Here is an 18,606-nt window from a genome sequence, read left to right as displayed (position 1 = left end):
CAAATGATAAAGAATACTAACAAAAACTCCCAATACAAAAAAAGGCCAAGCAAAATAGAAAAAGTGTGTCGAGATTAGAACTTGACTTTATAGGAGAGATTTGAGGGGTTTGAACTATGATGATTAAAAAAAAGTGTATGATTCAGAAGGAAGTGTGTAAAAAGTATAAATGTTAACAGAGTAAGGAAGTGATTCAGAAAGTCAAATTTCACCAAAAATAAAGAGGGATTGTCATAAATCATTTTACTTCAAACATTTGGTTGACATCTTATTTCAACATTCCTTCATACGTGATTCATTGCATCATACATGGTTCAATTACCTCAAGCACCATGGGATAAGTCACCTCAGAGATCATGTTCAATGACATGTGAAATTCATAGCAAAAGGGTATTTTTGTCAATAAAAAAAGAGCTTTTGAGCTTAGATTTGACATAAGGGTTAATTAAAAGGGTAACGATGACATACCACAAATCTCTCCAAGACGGGAACAAAGACAGACAAGTTGCGCTTTGGAAGACATTCCACAGTGACATTACGTATGCCTTTATTGTCAAAAGACAAAGAACATATGTTCCCATGAGACAAAAGGTCAACTGGTATTGTTAACGAAGAAAAAAAAGTTTACAAAGCATTATGTAGGCCAAAATGCAAGAAGGGCGAAGGACGCCTCAACAATTGTTTTCCCTGCTTCTTTCTCTCCCTCCTAAACATGATCTCTATCCTCCTACACAAACACCACATTATGACTTACTTTTTTGACAAAAAAGGAAGAAAAGGGTAAAATGTTAATCGCTATCAACCAACTTTACCATATTTATCAACTAATTACTAACCAGTAAAGATTTTAAAAAGCTGATATAATCGGTCCACACAGGTCCCGAACCAATGTTAGATCCTGCTAATGAAGGGATGAAAAAAATCAGTTATTCACAGCTAACTGGTAAATATTTTACACCTTTAGACTCTTTTCCAGTTTGGTTTCCAGCTTCCGCACATCATTGGCATTCATAGAAAGTTCATCTCCTAGCAGTTGCCTGCAAAAATGGTGCAACTGGGTAACAACAAATACAAGACAATTAAGCTAATACGAAGGTAAACTTCTAGAGTGGGTTAACTCTGCTCTATAGTTTACAAATTTATAACAGTATACACTTTTATCATTCTTCACCTGTTAGACACAACTTGATATGATCCACAAGTGCACAAATTTAGACAAATCTTAACTGTTCGTAAGGCTCGTTATTGGGATACTCCTACATTTGAACCTAATCCAAATGCCACATAGAGTTGTACACCAACATCAACTTACAATTGGTAGTTTCCTTATCAGTATTATGTATCAATCTTTATGGTACATTGATGTTCCTCAAGCAAATGGTTAAACGGGCGGCTTGGTAAATGATTAAAGTAAATGATGCTGAGTTATTAAAGAATACACCTTTTAAGCACCTTTTAAAATACTAATGAATGACACAACTATACAGTAGCAATCAGATTCCACTTCTCGACCATACAACTATAATCTAACAGGCTTTCGATCCCACCCATGAATCAGGTCACAGTTGCAGACCTGCCACCCAAACCGCTTACCCGACCACCCAAGTTGTAGGCGGAATGAAAGGTTGTATGTTCCCTCCGCGAACAGAAACTCCACCTCTCCTTAATTTTCACATCAAGACAAAAAAAACAATCAATTCTGCACATCAAGGCAAAAAAAAATCACATAATTTTCAAAAATCAAAACATCTAAATAAAGAAAACAAACACAAAATCCAACCTGAACACACCCTCCTAATGAAGTAGAAAGGGTTATTCTTTTACGTAAACAATTTATCATTTCCACTTCCTCTATAATCTTGTCATGACAGCACTTTCTCCTGCATGATTACACTTGACTGTTGCACTCATGATAGCAACACTAATTGAATGCTTCTAATAGTTCAAAATTTCCATCAGTTGCATCAGCTGCAACTTCAACTTTATCACCAACACCAACTTTTAATTATTTCAAATTCATCTAGTTTTAAAACAAAGAACTTTCTGAAAAAACACTCTCCCTAAATTTTAAAATGTATGAATTACCCGTATCAGAAGCAACTTCAAAATTAAAATAGAAAGGGTTATTCTATAACCAAGTAAACTTTCTGAACATTTTTCGTATTCCCAAAGTTCCATCATTCATATAAATAAAAAAAAAGATATTAAGAACTCTTTAAAACTGCTTTTCTTGATGAAAAAAGGGCTTGAAACTTTAAAAATTTACCTGCTTAACACATAATTCATAACTTCAGTAGATCTCACTTAATCTAAATAAGATAATTAAAACAGAGAGAGTGCTCAATGGGAAAGAAACTCAAGCATCTGAATCAAATAACAAATTCATAACTTCAGTAGATCTCACTTAATCTAAATAAGATAATTAAAACACATTTATCCAAACCTCTTCAAAATTCAGCTCTTAAAGTAGAATCAAACCGAATAAAAGCTAAATAGTACTTACACAGAATTACTCTAACAGAATCATAATCTAACTGTGGGTATTCTAAATCATAGGCTACTGAAAATAGGAAAATAGAGCAAATAGTTACGAAGAGAGACGAAACTTACGATTGCTAGAACCAAACATGATTCCTTCCTGTTACTTCACTACACTCTCAACACCAAGCTCTTGATCTCAAACTCTACAGAAACACAACACACATACAATTATACAAATTACATTATTACAATGCATATTAAACACATAAAAAAATAACTCAAACCGAACAAAATCGATCGATCCGAGAACAAAAACTTACAGATTACACAGCAAAACACTTATAGATGAAGATCGATCATCTGAATCAAGGGCGTTTCCATCAGGGTTTCAAAGAGAAGATAAAAATGTGAAGAATGAATGTGTGAATACAACAAATAAACGGTGGTCTCGTCTCTCTCTGGGTTATGGAAATTGTTTTGCAGATCTGGTTTGGGGAAATAATGAATTTGAATTTTGAATGAGAAACTGTTTGAGGAAACTGGAAAGGTGGAAGCTTTCTGACGTTTGAACCAGATAAGATGGTTTGAGTGTGTAGGGTTTTGGACGTTTTCAGGGAAGAGAGATGGAGCTTTCACTGCAGGGAAGAGAGATAGAGGTTTTGTCGGCAACCTCTCTCAACACGTGATGAAGTTTGACTTTGGAATTTATTAAAAAAAAAGGAAAATTCTGAAAATTTGACACATCAGGGAAACAAACGTGGATAGCTTGTTATTTTGACACCTCAGCCTTTTAAGCTTTGCTTTATTATATTTAGAGATATAGATATAGATATGGATAGATAGATTTGAGTAATCATTTTCTGATCTTGTAACACATTGATTAAGATTGAATACTTTTCTCTTAGGATTAGCATCAACGCATTTCATATTTCGTATCTTTATAATTGGTAAATTAGATTTTTATCATCACCGGTAATCAATGGCGAAGCTTGAAATTTTCGACTGATGTGCAGGGGCGGACCCAAATTATGGGGTGGGTGGACGGCCGCACCCTTTGAAAAAAAAATTAGTGGTATTTTTCGCGAAAAATCCAGACCGCACTCCTTGGAAATTTTCGCCCGCACCCCTTGAAAAAGACCGCACCCCTTAGAAAAAAATGTTAGGAATTTATGTAAAAAAAATTGTGAACACAGATTGAAACCTGATCAGATTATGTAAATAAGTTAGCCTACTAACCCCTTTAATAAAACTTAAATTCAATCCATCAAGCCCAATAACTTAATACCCATTCAAGCCCAACCCAACTACTAGTTTTGATAAACAAACTGGTCCACGTAATTAAAAAAAAAAACCTAAATCGCTGCCACTTGCCAGCGACTCCCGCCCTCCCTCTGCCTCACTTGGCAAACATGTTTGTTGACTATATGATTGTTGGTTGGCAAATAATAATTACTAGGGCTTGAAATTCAAAATTTTAAATTGAAAATTACGGAACATGGGCTATGGTTGAACACTTGAAGATCCTTGTTTATTTTGTATGTGATAGGATTAGGAATGAACAATGAGTACGGAAGTTATGCCACGATTTCTCAAGAGGAAAGGGGTTGAACCACTTTTTTTCGTCGGATTATTCTAATTAAAGACCAAAGTATGTTATAGATAAGTTTTTTTGGTCTTTTATTGAATGATTAAGAGAAATAAAAGTAGGGATGGTTTGAACTTTGATGTTTTTTTGTTTGTTAATATGATAGGAAGTTAGGAACTAGGGTTTGATTGTTTGAGAATTGAAATGGACCCGACCCAATCTGATTCGGCCCGCCATTAAACTTTGTTTGTTTGTTTTTACTTGTTTTACATGACCCGACCCGCTATGAACCGATTTTTTTATATAGCTAGGGGTCTAAAATCTTTAAAAATTTTCCGCACCCCAGGAAAAAAATCCTGGGTCCGCCACTGCTGATGTGTGTGTGGGGGGGGGGAGTCACCGGACCTAAAAATTTCTATAAAACCGGGGGGGTCGAAAACGTGTATATCCAAAAATTTCTATACGAAAACTACATACTCTTCACTACGAAGCAAAAAGTTCGGGAATCAGGTGTCTCCTCCCGCCCCTTAAAAACTTCGCCCATGCCGGTAATAGTCGATAAAATCCAATTTACCAAAGTGGAATTCCTAATATTCTCTTTCTTTGCCATTTCACTCTTAGATTTCGTTTGCAAGGAAGATGCATCCCTATTTTGCTCATAATCATTCATGAAGTCGAGTGAAAATTGAAGTGTAAATTTATGATAATTATGCAAGTAAGAATGCTATTAGTCTACTTGACAAGTATTAATGAAATTACCTTTATTTAAATTATGAATAAAAATAACACATAAATTGTTATGGAAAATTTAAAAAGTCAGAAATTGAGGAAATAAACAAATTTTGGGTTAGCTTCGAATTATGGCGGCGTGATGTATTTGGCAAGCAAGGAATAATGTCATTTTTTGTAACAAGACGGCAACATCAACAAGATTAAGAAAAACATTAAGGCGTTAGACTATTGGATTAATAATCAATCACCTTGCAATGGAAGAATTGATGTAATTTTGTTTTGTAATGGTCTTTCATTTAATGAAAATTGCCGTTAAAAAAGCTTCAAATTATGGGAAAAAAAAAAAAGAAAACCTTATCAAAAGGCGTCTTCGAGACTGGGGTATGTAGTGGTGGACCCAAATTTTTTTTTCCAATGGGGTCCATTTTTTCGGTTTTTAAAATTTGCATAACAAAACGTTAAAATTTCAGGTCGAACCTCGTTTGGGTCGGGTTAGAGCGAGGTTTAAATTAGATTTAAAAAACAGAAACAACAAGTTATATACGGACTGAGCCCATAAACCTTTTATTGGTAAAGAGAAGGGTTTACCACTGCATCAACTTTCCTTTTTTTTTTCTATGGTGTTCATCTAATTGTATTAATGGGTCTTTATAAAATTTAATATACCGAATCTGTAGTTTTTATTTAAAAACGTTAGGGTCCGGGGATCCCGACCCGCTATGGGATATGTGTTCACACATGCAGAGTGGATGGAGATGATGATCACACGTTTCAAAGCATGAGTTCACATGTGTTGGGTTACAAGAGGTCCAGTTATCTACATAGCACAAGTGTTTTCTTTATAGTATCTTTTATAATATTGAAAAAATCGAAAAGTAAAGATAACTGATGAGGATCGAGGAAAGACGAAGTATCGTATAACTTTCAAAAACAATCCTTAAATTCTACTAGTTTTATAAAAGAAAGCCCTATAGAATTTATGTCTGCAAATAGTGGTACTATAACTCAACCTTTTTCATGGTATAGTGAGATTTTAAGTTTAAGTCATCTACCAGAAAAGAAATTAGTGCAACAACCCTCATCCAAATTTGACACCAACAACAATAATAGTTATAGAGTTGAAGATGTTTAATATAATATCACAATATAAGTGTGTATATGTATATAGAGTTAAGTTATTTTACAAAAACACCTAATTGTAAGAAATGTAAAAATGATTTATAGAGTGATAAATGTTCAATAACCTAAAACCTAAACCCACTATATCACCACCCAAAACCTTAACACCCACCCCCACCCAACACCAACCCAAACGGAGGAAGCACATAGTTCGTGAACGCGAAACCGCAAACGACTTGCTGGTAAGAGATTATTTTTCACCCAAACCAAGGTATGATGAAAACATATTTAGGCATCATTTTCGTAAGAGTAAATATTTTGTAATTTTATATTTTAGATAACTCACAAAAAGCTATGCAATATCTATTTATGGGCTTTATCCCAATTTTCACCCGTACAAATATATCAATTTGTGGGACCCACGTGATCATGAAAAACCCGGGCGTTCCTTTTCTAAAATATCGGCGATTGTTTTCAACTCGCTTGAGAAAATCGTGAGATTTTGTTTATATCTAGAAAAATATCTTACTCGTTCCAGTTGCAGCGGGACGTCATGTCGTAAATTAAATTGGATTAAAACCATTAGATAATAAAAACACACGTGAAGAAACATAGATAAAAACACATGTGACGGTATATTCGCAAATCATCAAAAAGTTACACCGTAAGTTAAACGCGAGTAAAACCGTAACATATCCAAATTTGTTACGATTAACAAACAAATTTAACAAAAGTATCAAATAAAACTATAATTAGTTTTCTGCTCGCTCCTACTTTTCAATACGGAGGCAATGGATTCAAGTGTCACTTGGTATTAATTTACTTCAGGTGGGTGTATCAAGGATTTTACCACGATGTACCTCAAGGAGATAAGTTTCTATGTGAATTGTTGGTGGGCCGGGTCATTAACATTTTCTGTTTTTGCTAGGTGACGTGTTCCATTTTCTCACGAAATTTTGATCCCATCATCCAAGTACGAGAAAAAATAGAAGTAGATAACTGAGAAAAAAAATATATAACCCCCAAACCACCTCTATAAAACATTAAAACTCCCTCAACATCCCAACCATAGTAGTCTTATAATCGCATATTTCATCAACCTGCAAATCAATGGATCCTTACAAGGTACGACAACACTCTAATGCTGTTTTTCAATATTACATACCACTTCCCCGTAGTATTCAGCATCCTGTTCGATTATTTCCTTAAGAAGAATCGTATCACTTAGGTTATATAATATTATATGATTATCATCCTGCAATTTGTTGTGTGTAAGTATATTAAAATTTATCATTTATGTGAAAGTCTGTTGAATTATAATACATACGCATTAATTTTCAGCCATGTAGGTTTGGTTATTATATAGGCTAACATGAAATAGTAGCCACTTTTTTCGTGTTAGTTTAGCTTTGTCTTTAGTAGGATCGGTTTTGCTTTTAAAAAGGGGTTGTGACGTAGCTTTCGTGTCACTTTATTGTAATTGGTGGTTTTGAATTTACCATGAAACTAACAAAAGTAACTTATTATTCACAACTTAATTGATTAGCTAACATATTGAAAAACATTAAAGATCCAGAGAGCATTTGGATTAATTTTTGGACTTATTGAGCTTGAGTTCCGGTTTAAAGGATTTGGAATAAGCTATTAGGCCACTGGGGGTGGCAACGTTATTGTTCCGCGATAGCCTTTTCAACGCGTGGAAAACAAAAGATTCCCACCGCCACCATCATTCTATCACGTGTGGAATTGGCTGCAAAGTATAACGCGTGTAAAAATCAACGCGTGATGATTTGATTTTGTGAGAGGAATTGTTGGTTGGGGGGGAAATGGTTGGGTGTGGTGGTGAGTGATGACCATTGCCACTAAAAAAGGTTGTGAGTGATGAAAAAATGGTTGATGACATGGCGGAACTTGATTGGATGCTTATGAGTGATGGAATTCTATCACTAGTGACCACCCCCACTCCCCTTAGCTAATTATCTCAACACTCATGGCAGAAAACATGTAAAAAATGTTTTAACTAGTTCTGATCGGATTTAACACGTTTTAGCTACACAGTAAGAACCAATGTTTAAGTTATGTCGTTTTGCAGGATACCAACTGTGCGAAAAAAAGATTCTTTAACCTTGTTGATTAATTGCTGTATCAGTGTTGATTAACATTTGTTGTGTTTGCTCATGGATTTTAGTTTGTTGGTTGATGCAGTACCGTCCGTCAAGCGCTTACAATGCCCCGTTTTGGACCACTAATTATGGTGCTCCGGTTTACAACAACGACTCCTCATTGACAGTTGGCACCAGAGGTAATCTAAATTTTGTATATGTTAGTTCTTTGCTATAGAAGCCGTCTCATGACTCATTTTGAACTTGAGTAGTATCACTTTTGGTGTATCATGAAACTTAGCATACTAATTGCATATAGTGCATGAAAATATCAGTAGTAATCATAGTTTATTTTGCATATGATAGGCCCAATCCTTCTAGAAGATTACCACTTTGTGGAGAAACTAGCTAACTTCGACCGTGAACGTATACCCGAACGCGTGGTTCATGCCAGAGGTGCTAGCGCAAAGGGCTTTTTCGAAGTCACACACGACATTTCTGCCCTCACATGTGCCGATTTTCTTCGCGCCCCTGGTGTCCAAACACCTGTTATCGTCCGTTTCTCTACTGTTATTCACGAGCGTGGAAGTCCCGAAACCCTCAGAGACCCTAGAGGTTTCGCAGTCAAATTCTATACCCGAGAGGTAACAATTAATACATATATAAAAAATGTACTTTGGCGGGTTTAATCTTTACCGATCTTTTATAACGATAGGGAAACTTCGATTTGGTGGGAAACAATTTCCCCGTGTTCTTTATTCGCGACGGGATGAAGTTTCCGGACATGGTTCATTCACTAAAACCGAATCCTAAGTCACACATTCAAGAAGACTGGAGAATTCTCGACTTTTTCTCGCACCATCCCGAGAGTTTACACATGTTCACGTTTCTTCAAGACGACGTTGGCGTGCCGCAAGATTACCGACACATGGACGGTTCTGGTGTTAACACCTACACTCTGATTAACAAAACCGGGAAAACACATTACGTGAAGTTTCACTGGAGACCGACATGCGGAGTAAAATGCTTGCTGGAAGACGAAGCCATCAAGGTTGGCGGAACGAATCACAGCCACGCAACAAAAGATCTTTACGATTCTATTGCGGCTGGGAATTATCCGGAATGGAAGCTTTTTATTCAGACTATGGATCCGGATCAAGAGGATAGGTTTGACTTTGACCCGCTTGATGTGACCAAGACCTGGCCCGAGGATATCTTGCCGTTGCAGCTTGTGGGTCGTATGGTTTTGAACAAGAACATTGATAACTTCTTTGCGGAGAATGAACAACTGGCGTTTTGCCCTGCGATCATTGTGCCTGGGATTTATTATTCGGATGATAAGCTGCTTCAAACGCGTATCTTCTCGTATGCTGACACGCAGAGGCATCGTCTTGGACCGAACTATTTGCAGCTTCCTGCTAATGCTCCTAAATGTGCTCATCATAATAATCATCATGATGGATTCATGAATTTCATGCACAGGGATGAGGAGGTATACACTCTATTTTTTCTGAAAAAAAAAAGTTTCTTTTTTATTTACTAATCTTTTCTTGTTATTTCCCCAGGTGAATTACTTCCCTTCAAGATACGATCCTGTTCGTCATGCTGAGCAGTACCCTATTCCTCCTGTAATGCTGTCAGGAAAGCGCAATAAGGTCCGTTTAGTTGTTATTATATATATTCTTTTCTAAGTTTGGCTACTAACCTCTTAGGCCAGAGGGTGTGGGGGGCGCCACCACCGCCAGCTCACCAACTATGGCGCCGCCGGCGCTATACCCCACACCGAGCACTTCAAGGATGGGCGCTATAGAGGTGTCCGCCATCATGTTAACGGGAGGAAGGGGGTGTTCAGGTGGGGCCCATTTGTTTTGCACCAATCAATTTTTTTTTTTTTTAATTTTGATTAATAGGGGGCTCCATCCCACACCGTGCAAATTAAAGGGGGGCGTTATGGCTGACGTGGATCCTACGTGGTGCTTACGTGTCTTGATAAAGCCCCTAGGGGCTCCATCCCACACCCTCCAGCCTTAATGAGCAACTAATAGACGGCTAGGATTTAATTTACTACAAATGTGTTGCCTAATGTAGTGTGTGATTGAGAAAGAGAACAACTTCAAGCAGCCAGGAGAGAGATATAGATCCTGGGATCCAGACAGGTATATGTTTGCTTCAAAGTGTATCTAACCTTAATAATCATCTAACATTGTTTTCGTTTCTGTTTTTTTCTTACAGACAAGAACGATTTATCTGCAGAATTGTCGGTGCTCTGTCTGATCCGCGTGTTACCCACGAGGTCCGCACAATTTGGGTTTCATACTGGTCTCAGGTTTGGACCTCCTTTCCTTGCCTTCACAGTTTGACCAACAATAACGGTTAATCATCGATTTGACTTTGATATGGTACAAATAATTTATTGCATGCAACTTTTTTTTGCAGGCTGACAAGTCTCTTGGGCAGAAGATAGCTTCCCGCTTGAATGTGAAGCCAAGTTACTAAAGAGTAAGATCCGAGTGACATGTTAACAAATCCGTCAGGTTGTGGTATGCAAAGTAGTTTAGACTAGTCGTGTGAGTCGGTTATGCTATCGAATCTAGTGTTAAAAGTTGTTAAGTCTTTTCTTTGGTTGTAGTAATGTTGAATAGCTTATGTGATAATGTTCTTTACATGCATGCCAACTTTTGATGTAGTATTGTAGTTCTAAGACAGCATAACTTGGGGACGGTAATATTACAAGTAATAAAAAGCTTTAGCCAATTTTGTAAAAGGTCCCCAAGTAAAAGTTAAACTCTCACAAGTCACAACTATCTAAGTTGGACTCTAAACGGTTAGAATTACCCCGGCCCAACTCTTACCCATGCTATACCAAGTTTTCTTTATGGACTTATTTTTGGCCTAATAAGAGCCATACAGCCCATTCACACCAAGCAAGTTAATAACCAGCAACGGAGCACACATGTTTTCGGCCCACTTGTTTCCTCCCCTTAACACGGATTGCCACCTTGGCACTCAAGTTGCATATTGGATAGCCAACATGCATTAGTTTTTTTTTTTTTTTTTTTTTTTTGACAGGTGAACTTCACAACAGACGGCTAATTCACACCCGCAAGACGCGGGCCCGCCACCACTCATTACCAGGACTATGTTGTCTTAACCGGGCCCACGCTTGGTCGAGAGGGGCGTTACGCTGTCCCCGAGAAAATTTCCAGCCTCCTGCCACATGACAGGAGTTGCACCCTCCACAAGAGCCAACATGCATTAGCTACGTCATGATATTCAAGTTAATACTTGATTGGATAGCCAACATGCATTAGCTACGTCATGATATTCAACTTAATACTTGATCCAAAGATAATACCTTAAGGTTTTGAGGATCAAGACAATACATTATACCCATGAGCACATAATAACCTAAATTTGAATCGAGTTTTATCTAGACACCCTCCCTAGTATGTACTCCCTCGGTCCCATTAAATGTGTCATATTTTGAATTTTCAAAGTCTTTATTTATAAACCTTGACCTTAAATAATTTTGTATGTATTAGATAATACTTGATGAAAGTTATATGATTTGAGTGTGTTTTACAAGTGTTTTTATCGGGTTAATTTTCATCAAGTTTTATATAACACAAAAAATATATAATTAAAGTCAAAGTTTATAAATAAAGATTTTGAAAATTCAAAATAAGACACATTTAATGGGACGGAGGGAGTATTAGAGTATGTTTTGAGATGAGAGGTAGGGAATACGTAAACGGTTCATGACTTAATGTACCTTGAATTTAATGAAGAATATGATTGAGAGCGATCAAGTGTGGCTTTCATCGACCATGCACATAGAAACATATCTTTTGTACTACATAGCATATGCATGGTCAAGTGAAGTTAAGTACTATAAGGCTCTAGTTAAACTTCGATAAAATGAGCTTTCCTCAACGGAAGGCCTAGTAATTTAGTTTGTCCAATTTTGGACTTGGTTTCAAGATTAGTACATGACTTGTAGTTGGACTTATACTTGCTTTATCACCCAGAAGTATACTTTGTTTAGCTTTGTTACCATGATGGCAGAATGTAATGGATAGTCCTAGATCAATCACATAAAACTTATAGCTTAAGGACATTGTAGTACAACGGGGTAGATCACTAGAGGAGCTTTTAAGAATGATATTATTCAAGTATGATAGTAGAAACTTATACATGTCTTTATTAAAAACGACAACTGGGGGGCGACAATGGGTTCCAGAATATCGAAGACGGAGGTCTGGCAAACTGAAGACGACATTCCTAGTGACTAACATTCATGAAGACGTCCCTCCTACCATGGTGTGGAAGGTTTTCCAGCATTGTGGGGCAGTTTTGGATGTGTTTATGCCAAAAAAGAAGGACGTTATAAGGAAGATCTTTGGCTTTGTCAGAATGGAAGATGTGGTGCGTGTAAGAGAGTCTGGCCTAGATGAACTTGGTGTGGTGCTCACCAAGTTCGATAGGAGACAACAGAGATTCGACGGAGTAGGGACATCGGGAGCAGGTCTACCCTCTAAGCTTATCATTAACCCGACAAATAATGTTTTTGTGAAGGATGGCAGATCGTACAGTGACACCATTGGGCTGGATAAGACGGCGACGTCGGGCTCCGGGACGGCGGGGCAGAAAGTGATTAAGATAGAGGGAAGCGAAGCATGGTTCCCTAAGCACAGTATTAACAGGTCGGTAATAGTTGTGGCTCTTGTTAATTGAGATATGAAGGAAAATAATGCTGAATAGAATTGATTGATATGAAAAAAGAATTACAAAGAATGGCTATATATAGCCGTTTACAATATATTGGAAAAAGAAACATAATCACATGTGATATGGTTTTCCCTTTTTATGTAGCAACGGTTCTGTTGACAGCTAAAGTAAAGCTGTCAAGAATCCTCATAATATGGAAATGATGCAAACGGATCCTTATGATATAAATTATTTTTATTTTCTAACACCCCCCCCTCAAGTTGAGTAGTGGGATCTCCAATACTCAACTTGTTAAGGCACTCACTAAAGATCCTCCCGTTGACTGCTTTTGTTAGTATGTCTGCAAGTTGGTCTTCAGATCTAACGAAAGGAAGCTCAATAATCCCTGCTTCAAGTTTCTCTTTGATAAAATGTCTATCTACCTCCACATGTTTTGTACGATCGTGTTGGACGGGATTTTCTGAAATTTGTATTGCTGCTTTGTTATCACACATGATGCTACTAGCGTTATTTTGTGAAAAAAACGATTTCGGCTAAAAGTTTTCGTATCCACAAAACCTCCGCTATACTTTTTGCAATCCCTCAAAACTCAGCTTCAGCACTAGACAATGCGACTACTTTTTGTTTCTTACTCCTCCATGTAACTAGGTTCCCACCCACTAGAGTGAAGTATCCTGATGTTGATATTCGGTATTTACCGAATCAGTGCCATAACCACAGGTTACGAGCAGGTTAAAAATAATTAAAAATCTTTAAAATCTCAAAATATTATTTTACATCAGTGTGCAAAAGGTTTGGTGTCGAAATTTGGGTTTAGATAGGCTTTATGCTAATTGCGCCGTTTTATTACTAAAGTTTCCTTAATTGCGCTATTTAGCATAACTCCTATTCTAGACCTCAGATTGACATGAAATTTTTTGGACATGCTTAGAAATCAGTAACTAAGGTTATTGTCCTTTCACATGTCCAAAATTCTTGTTTTAAAGTCAAAAGGGCGTTATGGTCAACATTTAAGCATATAACGGAAATGTGCAAACGACTCGGACAAACAACGAACCGGTCACAGAGGGTTATACCATCATGTAACCTGGTCCTAATAGAGTCTTAAGGCATATCTAAATCATACCATAACGGGTCAGAACTGAAGTCAAAGCAAAACTCAAAGTTTTGCGACTTTCGGTTCTGAACCGGGTTAAAACGGTAAATGGTCGGATCAAACAAGCTTAGACCAGTTATAATACTTATTATCATGTTATACGAGTGTTAAAACAGGTTACACGCCATCTACATTGTTAGTTATGCATTAAATCGAAAATTAGCATTCTGTTGACTTTTTTCTAAGCAACTTTGACCCGACATTTGGACTAGTTAGAGTGGGAATCAGAGAGTGCCCTTTTAAAGGTTTAATGCCCACATAATTACCAATATATAACTACCTTTGATTCAGCTAATCACTGGACCATTAGTGATTAATCGTTAAGTCAATCGTTAATTACGACGGATTGACTTTTAAGCTATAACTATGCAAAAACTAAACCACAAAGGGTTAAGCACACTTAACAGAAGTTAAGTACATGACCAGAGATGCTAAGAGAGTATTCTTGAGCTCCAGAAGTGATCAAGAAAGCAGATTGAAAGTGTGAAGATCATGTTGCAACTCAATGGCCTTTTATAGCAAATTTGGAAGCATAGGATCATTACAACAATGCCTACAAGTGTTTCTAGATGATCAACAAGTGTCCCTGAGTGCTAGGGGTCGTTTAGGGGGCGCCCATGCTGCTCATAATTGCTCCTAAGTCGGTTAAAACAGCAAACAGTGCTTCTGTCCGCATTTTCTGTATCTGGGACATTGACGCGGCCCACGTCCAAGATCATTCTACTTTTACGCGGCCCGCCTGAATCTCAATGTCAGAGCCCATATCTTTACTGTCAGCGCGGCCCGCGTAAAGCCCTTTGCTACTTTTATGCGGCCCGCATGAGACCTGTTTGCAAGATTTTTCAAATCTTTTCAATTATTGCAGTTGGCCTTTGGCGTTTCGAAGGGGTAACTTTGCACTTTGGGCCTCTTTTAATTACATATAAGGGCCTCGTGAATTTTACCCGCGCCGTTAAGTCGTCGGTTAGTTTATTACTACCCGAAAAGTCCTAACTTTCAATGTTGACGCTTTTAACCCCTCGCATACGAATTCGATCATAACTTTCTCATTTTAAAACGGAATCTTGCGAAATTTATATCGTATATTCTAGTGAGCGTAATTTACTGTTACAAAGTCTCGGGTTTGTTAAAGGGTCACTCAGAGGTATAACTTAAACATGTTGACACATTTACCCCCTGTAGTTTGTAATCTCTCACTTTCTTCCACATTTCGTTCCGTATGATCCATGATTCATTTGTTTGAAGGTACGAGCATCATTTAGGGTTACTGTAGAGTATATTTATCCCTTGTTTGACATTTTGAACCCTCGAATTCATATACTTTCAATGTTTGTCAACTTTAGTCCTTATTTAGTATTTATTACCACGTGTAAACTTATGACACGTGTCAATACATTATAGGACGCAATTTCGAGGTGTTACATCCTCACCCCCTTAATAGAAATCTCGACCTCGAGATTTATTAGAACAAATGAGGGTACTTTTCTTGCATCGTGGATTCTACTTCCCACGTGTACTCGGGACCTCTACGGGTATCCCATTTTACCTTCACAATCGGTATATACTTCCTGCGAAGTTTCTTAACCTGTCGATCCTCGATCGACACAGGTTTTTCAACAAATTTTAAGCTCTCATCTATGTGTACATCTGTATGCGGTATAACCAGTGATTCATCAGCGAAACGCTTCTTCAGATTACAGATGTGGAACACATTGTGGATACCACTGAGCTCCTCCGGTAAGTTTAACTTATAGGCAACCGATCCGATACGTTCGATTACCTCGAAGGGTCCAATGTATCTCGGGCTCAACTTGCCTTTCTTACCGAATCGCATCACCCCCTTCCAGGGTGATACCTTAAGCAATACCTTGTCGCCTACTTCGAAATTGAAAGGCTTACGCTTCAAGTCAGCGTAGCTTTTCTGCCTATCTCGGGCAGCTTTCAATCGATCGCGAATTTGGACAATCTTGTCCGTTGTTTCAAATATTATGTCAGGTCCTGTCATCTGGACATCTCCAACTTCTGCCCAACAAACGGGCGTTCTACACTTTCTACTATATAGGGCTTTGAAAGGAGCAGCCTTAATGCTCGTATGGTAGCTGTTGTTATAGGAGAACTCGACTAAGGGTAGGTGGTTATCCCAACTACCACCTAAGTCGATCACGCATGCACGGAGCTTGTCTTCCAACGTTTGGATTGTACGCTCACTCTGTCCATCTGTCTGAGGGTGGTAAGCCGTACTGAAGTTTAAACGTGTGCCCAAAGATTGTAGGAAACTTTTCCAAAAGTGTGACGTGTATCGGGTATCTCTATCAGAGATAATAGACACAGGCACGCCATGAAGGGATACAATCTTATCTACGAACAACTGGGCTAACACATCGGAGCTATGAGTCTCCTTAATGGGTAGGAAATGTGCTGACTTAGTCAGTCTATCAACTATTACCCATATCGTATCGTTTCCCTTCTTTGTCTTTGGCAACTTGGTGATGAAATCCATCGTCACCATTTCCCACTTCCACTCGGGAAGTTCAGGCTGTTGTAGCAAGCCCGACGGCTTTTGATGTTCAGCTTTTACTTGCGCACAAGTCAAACACTTTGCTACGTAGGTGGCTATAGACTTTTTCAAGCCTATCCACCAAAAGTTTGCCTTCAAATCCTGGTACATTTTATCAGCTCCAGGATGAACGGAATATCGGGAACTGTGGGCTTCCTAAAGGATAACGTCACGAAGACCTCCATAAACAGGAATCTCAGAATTCCGTCCTTGCCATAGGATAACTGTTCTTCAGTTACTCCTAGCTTTTCGTTAGGATAGTTAGCTTCTGACACAGCTTCTTTCTGTCCAGCTAACAATCTCTCATTCAGACTGTTCTTGATTTCAATGCTCTTGGCATTGATCCTTATCGGTTTCACTCTTTCTTTCCTGCTCAAGGCATCTGCGACTACGTTGGCTTTGCCTGGATGGTATCTTATTTCACAGTCATAATCGTTCAGAGTTTCCATCCAACGTCGCTGCCTCATATTCATATCTTTCTGATTGAACAGGTGCTGGAGGCTCTTGTGATCAGAATAGATCACAAATTTAAAGCCATACAAATAGTGCCTCTATAGCTTTAGTGCAAATACAACGGCACCCAACTCCAAGTCATGGGTGGTGTAATTCTTTTCATGCACTTTTGTCGTGAAGCATAGGCAATCACCTTGCCCCTCTGCATAAGCACACAACCCATCCCGGTGTGCGATGCATCACAATATACTACAAATTCTTCCATTCCGTCCGGCAATGTCAACACAGGAGCATTGCTTAGCTTCTGTTTAAGGATAGCAAAAGCTTCTTGCTGCTTAGGGCCCCAAGTAAACTTTATATTCTTTCTAGTTAAAGAAGTTAGGGGTGCAGCAATCCTTGAGAAATTTTCGATGAAGCGTCTGTAGTATCCTGCTAGACCTAGGAAACTGCGAATCTCCGTAGGCGTCTTCGGCTCCTGCCAATTCATGACGGCTTCAACTTTGGCGGGATCCACTTGGATACCACGCTTACTGACTACATGTCCAAGGAATTGGACTTCTCGTAGCCAAAATTCACATTTAGAGAATTTGGCATAAAGCTTTTCTTGATGAAGCAGTTTAAGAATACATCGAAGATCTTTCTCGTGGTCAGCTTGACTTTTTGAGTATATGAGGATGTCATTGATGAAGACAATGACAAATTTATCCAAATAAGGCTTACAAACGCGATTCATGAGATCCATGAATGCGGCAGGTGCATTAGTGAGCCCAAAAGGCATCACTAGGAACTCGAAATGACCATAACGAGTCCTAAATGCAGTCTTGTGCACATCCTCATCCTTGACCTTCAATTGATGGTAGCCTGACCTGAGATCAATCTTGGAAAAGTAGCTTGCTCCTTGCAACTGATCGAACAGATCGTCGATCCTGGGCAAAGGATACCTATTCTTGATTGTAACCTTATTAAGCTCACGGTAATCGATGCATAGACGCATCGAACCATCTTTCTTTTTGACGAACAAGATTGGCGCTCCCCAAGGAGACGAACTGGGTCTAACAAAACCTTTGGCTAGCAGATCATCTAGCTGCGTCCTCAATTCTTTCATTTCCGTGGGTGCCAATCTATAGGGTGCTCTTGTAATAGGCGCTGCTCCTGGAATGATGTCGATACTGAATTCCACTTGCCTATCTGGTGGCAAACCAGGTAGTTCTTCTGGGAAAACTTCAGGATAATCAGAGATGACTGGGATGTCTTCAATCTTGGGTTTCTCCTCACCAATAGTCACCTGTGCCATATAAATGACACATCCCTTCTTCAAACATCTGGATGCCTTTAGCATAGACACTTGCACAGGCAATCCATGCCGAGTATCTCCCTGAATGGTAAGTGGTTCTCCAGACGGAGTCTTAATCACCACTTGTTTCTTGTTCCACACAATCTGGGCTTGGTTATGCGATAACCAATCCATACCCAACACTACGTCGAAACCAGCTAGTTTAAAGGGTAACAGGGATAAAGGAAATGAGTGGTTCCTAATGGATATAACACATCCATCTAAAACAGTTGAGACTGTTTCCATAGTCCCATATGCTAACTCTACCTCAAAATTAACATTCAAGGCTTTAACAGGCAATTTTAATAACTCACAAAACTTATTATCCACAAAGGATTTATCTGCTCCAGAATCAAATAA

The 18,606-nt window shown here is 38.4% G+C and overlaps 1 protein-coding gene and 1 long non-coding RNA gene across 3 annotated transcripts; one reads left to right on the top strand and one right to left on the bottom strand.

Moving 5' to 3' along the window:
• Positions 1–505: 505 nt before the first annotated feature.
• On the bottom strand, positions 506–3,137 carry LOC110894759. 2 transcript variants are annotated; one of them, XR_002566643.1, is made up of 6 exons: positions 2,802–3,137; positions 2,611–2,684; positions 1,781–1,880; positions 1,594–1,699; positions 837–1,037; positions 506–727 (listed from the first exon to the last, which is right to left on the bottom strand). It is a non-coding gene; the product is annotated as an uncharacterized LOC110894759 (long non-coding RNA). The 2 variants fall into 2 exon arrangements; XR_002566645.1 differs by having other exon boundaries at positions 1,594–1,662.
• A 3,790-nt stretch (positions 3,138–6,927) lies between these two features.
• On the top strand, positions 6,928–10,706 carry LOC110894758 (catalase-like). Its single transcript, XM_022141994.2, has 8 exons — positions 6,928–7,042; positions 8,123–8,219; positions 8,386–8,663; positions 8,735–9,511; positions 9,585–9,674; positions 10,108–10,175; positions 10,252–10,345; positions 10,456–10,706. Exons 1-8 carry the CDS (start codon positions 7,028–7,030, stop codon positions 10,513–10,515), a joined length of 1,479 nt encoding a protein of 492 aa, XP_021997686.1. The 5' UTR covers positions 6,928–7,027; the 3' UTR covers positions 10,516–10,706.
• Positions 10,707–18,606: the final 7,900 nt, after the last annotated feature.

The sequence above is a fragment of the Helianthus annuus genome, chromosome 12 (genome assembly GCF_002127325.2).
Source record: "Helianthus annuus cultivar XRQ/B chromosome 12, HanXRQr2.0-SUNRISE, whole genome shotgun sequence".
In the NCBI taxonomy this organism is placed as follows: Eukaryota; Viridiplantae; Streptophyta; class Magnoliopsida; order Asterales; family Asteraceae; genus Helianthus; species Helianthus annuus.
This window is presented reverse-complemented; position numbering and strand designations above follow the sequence as displayed.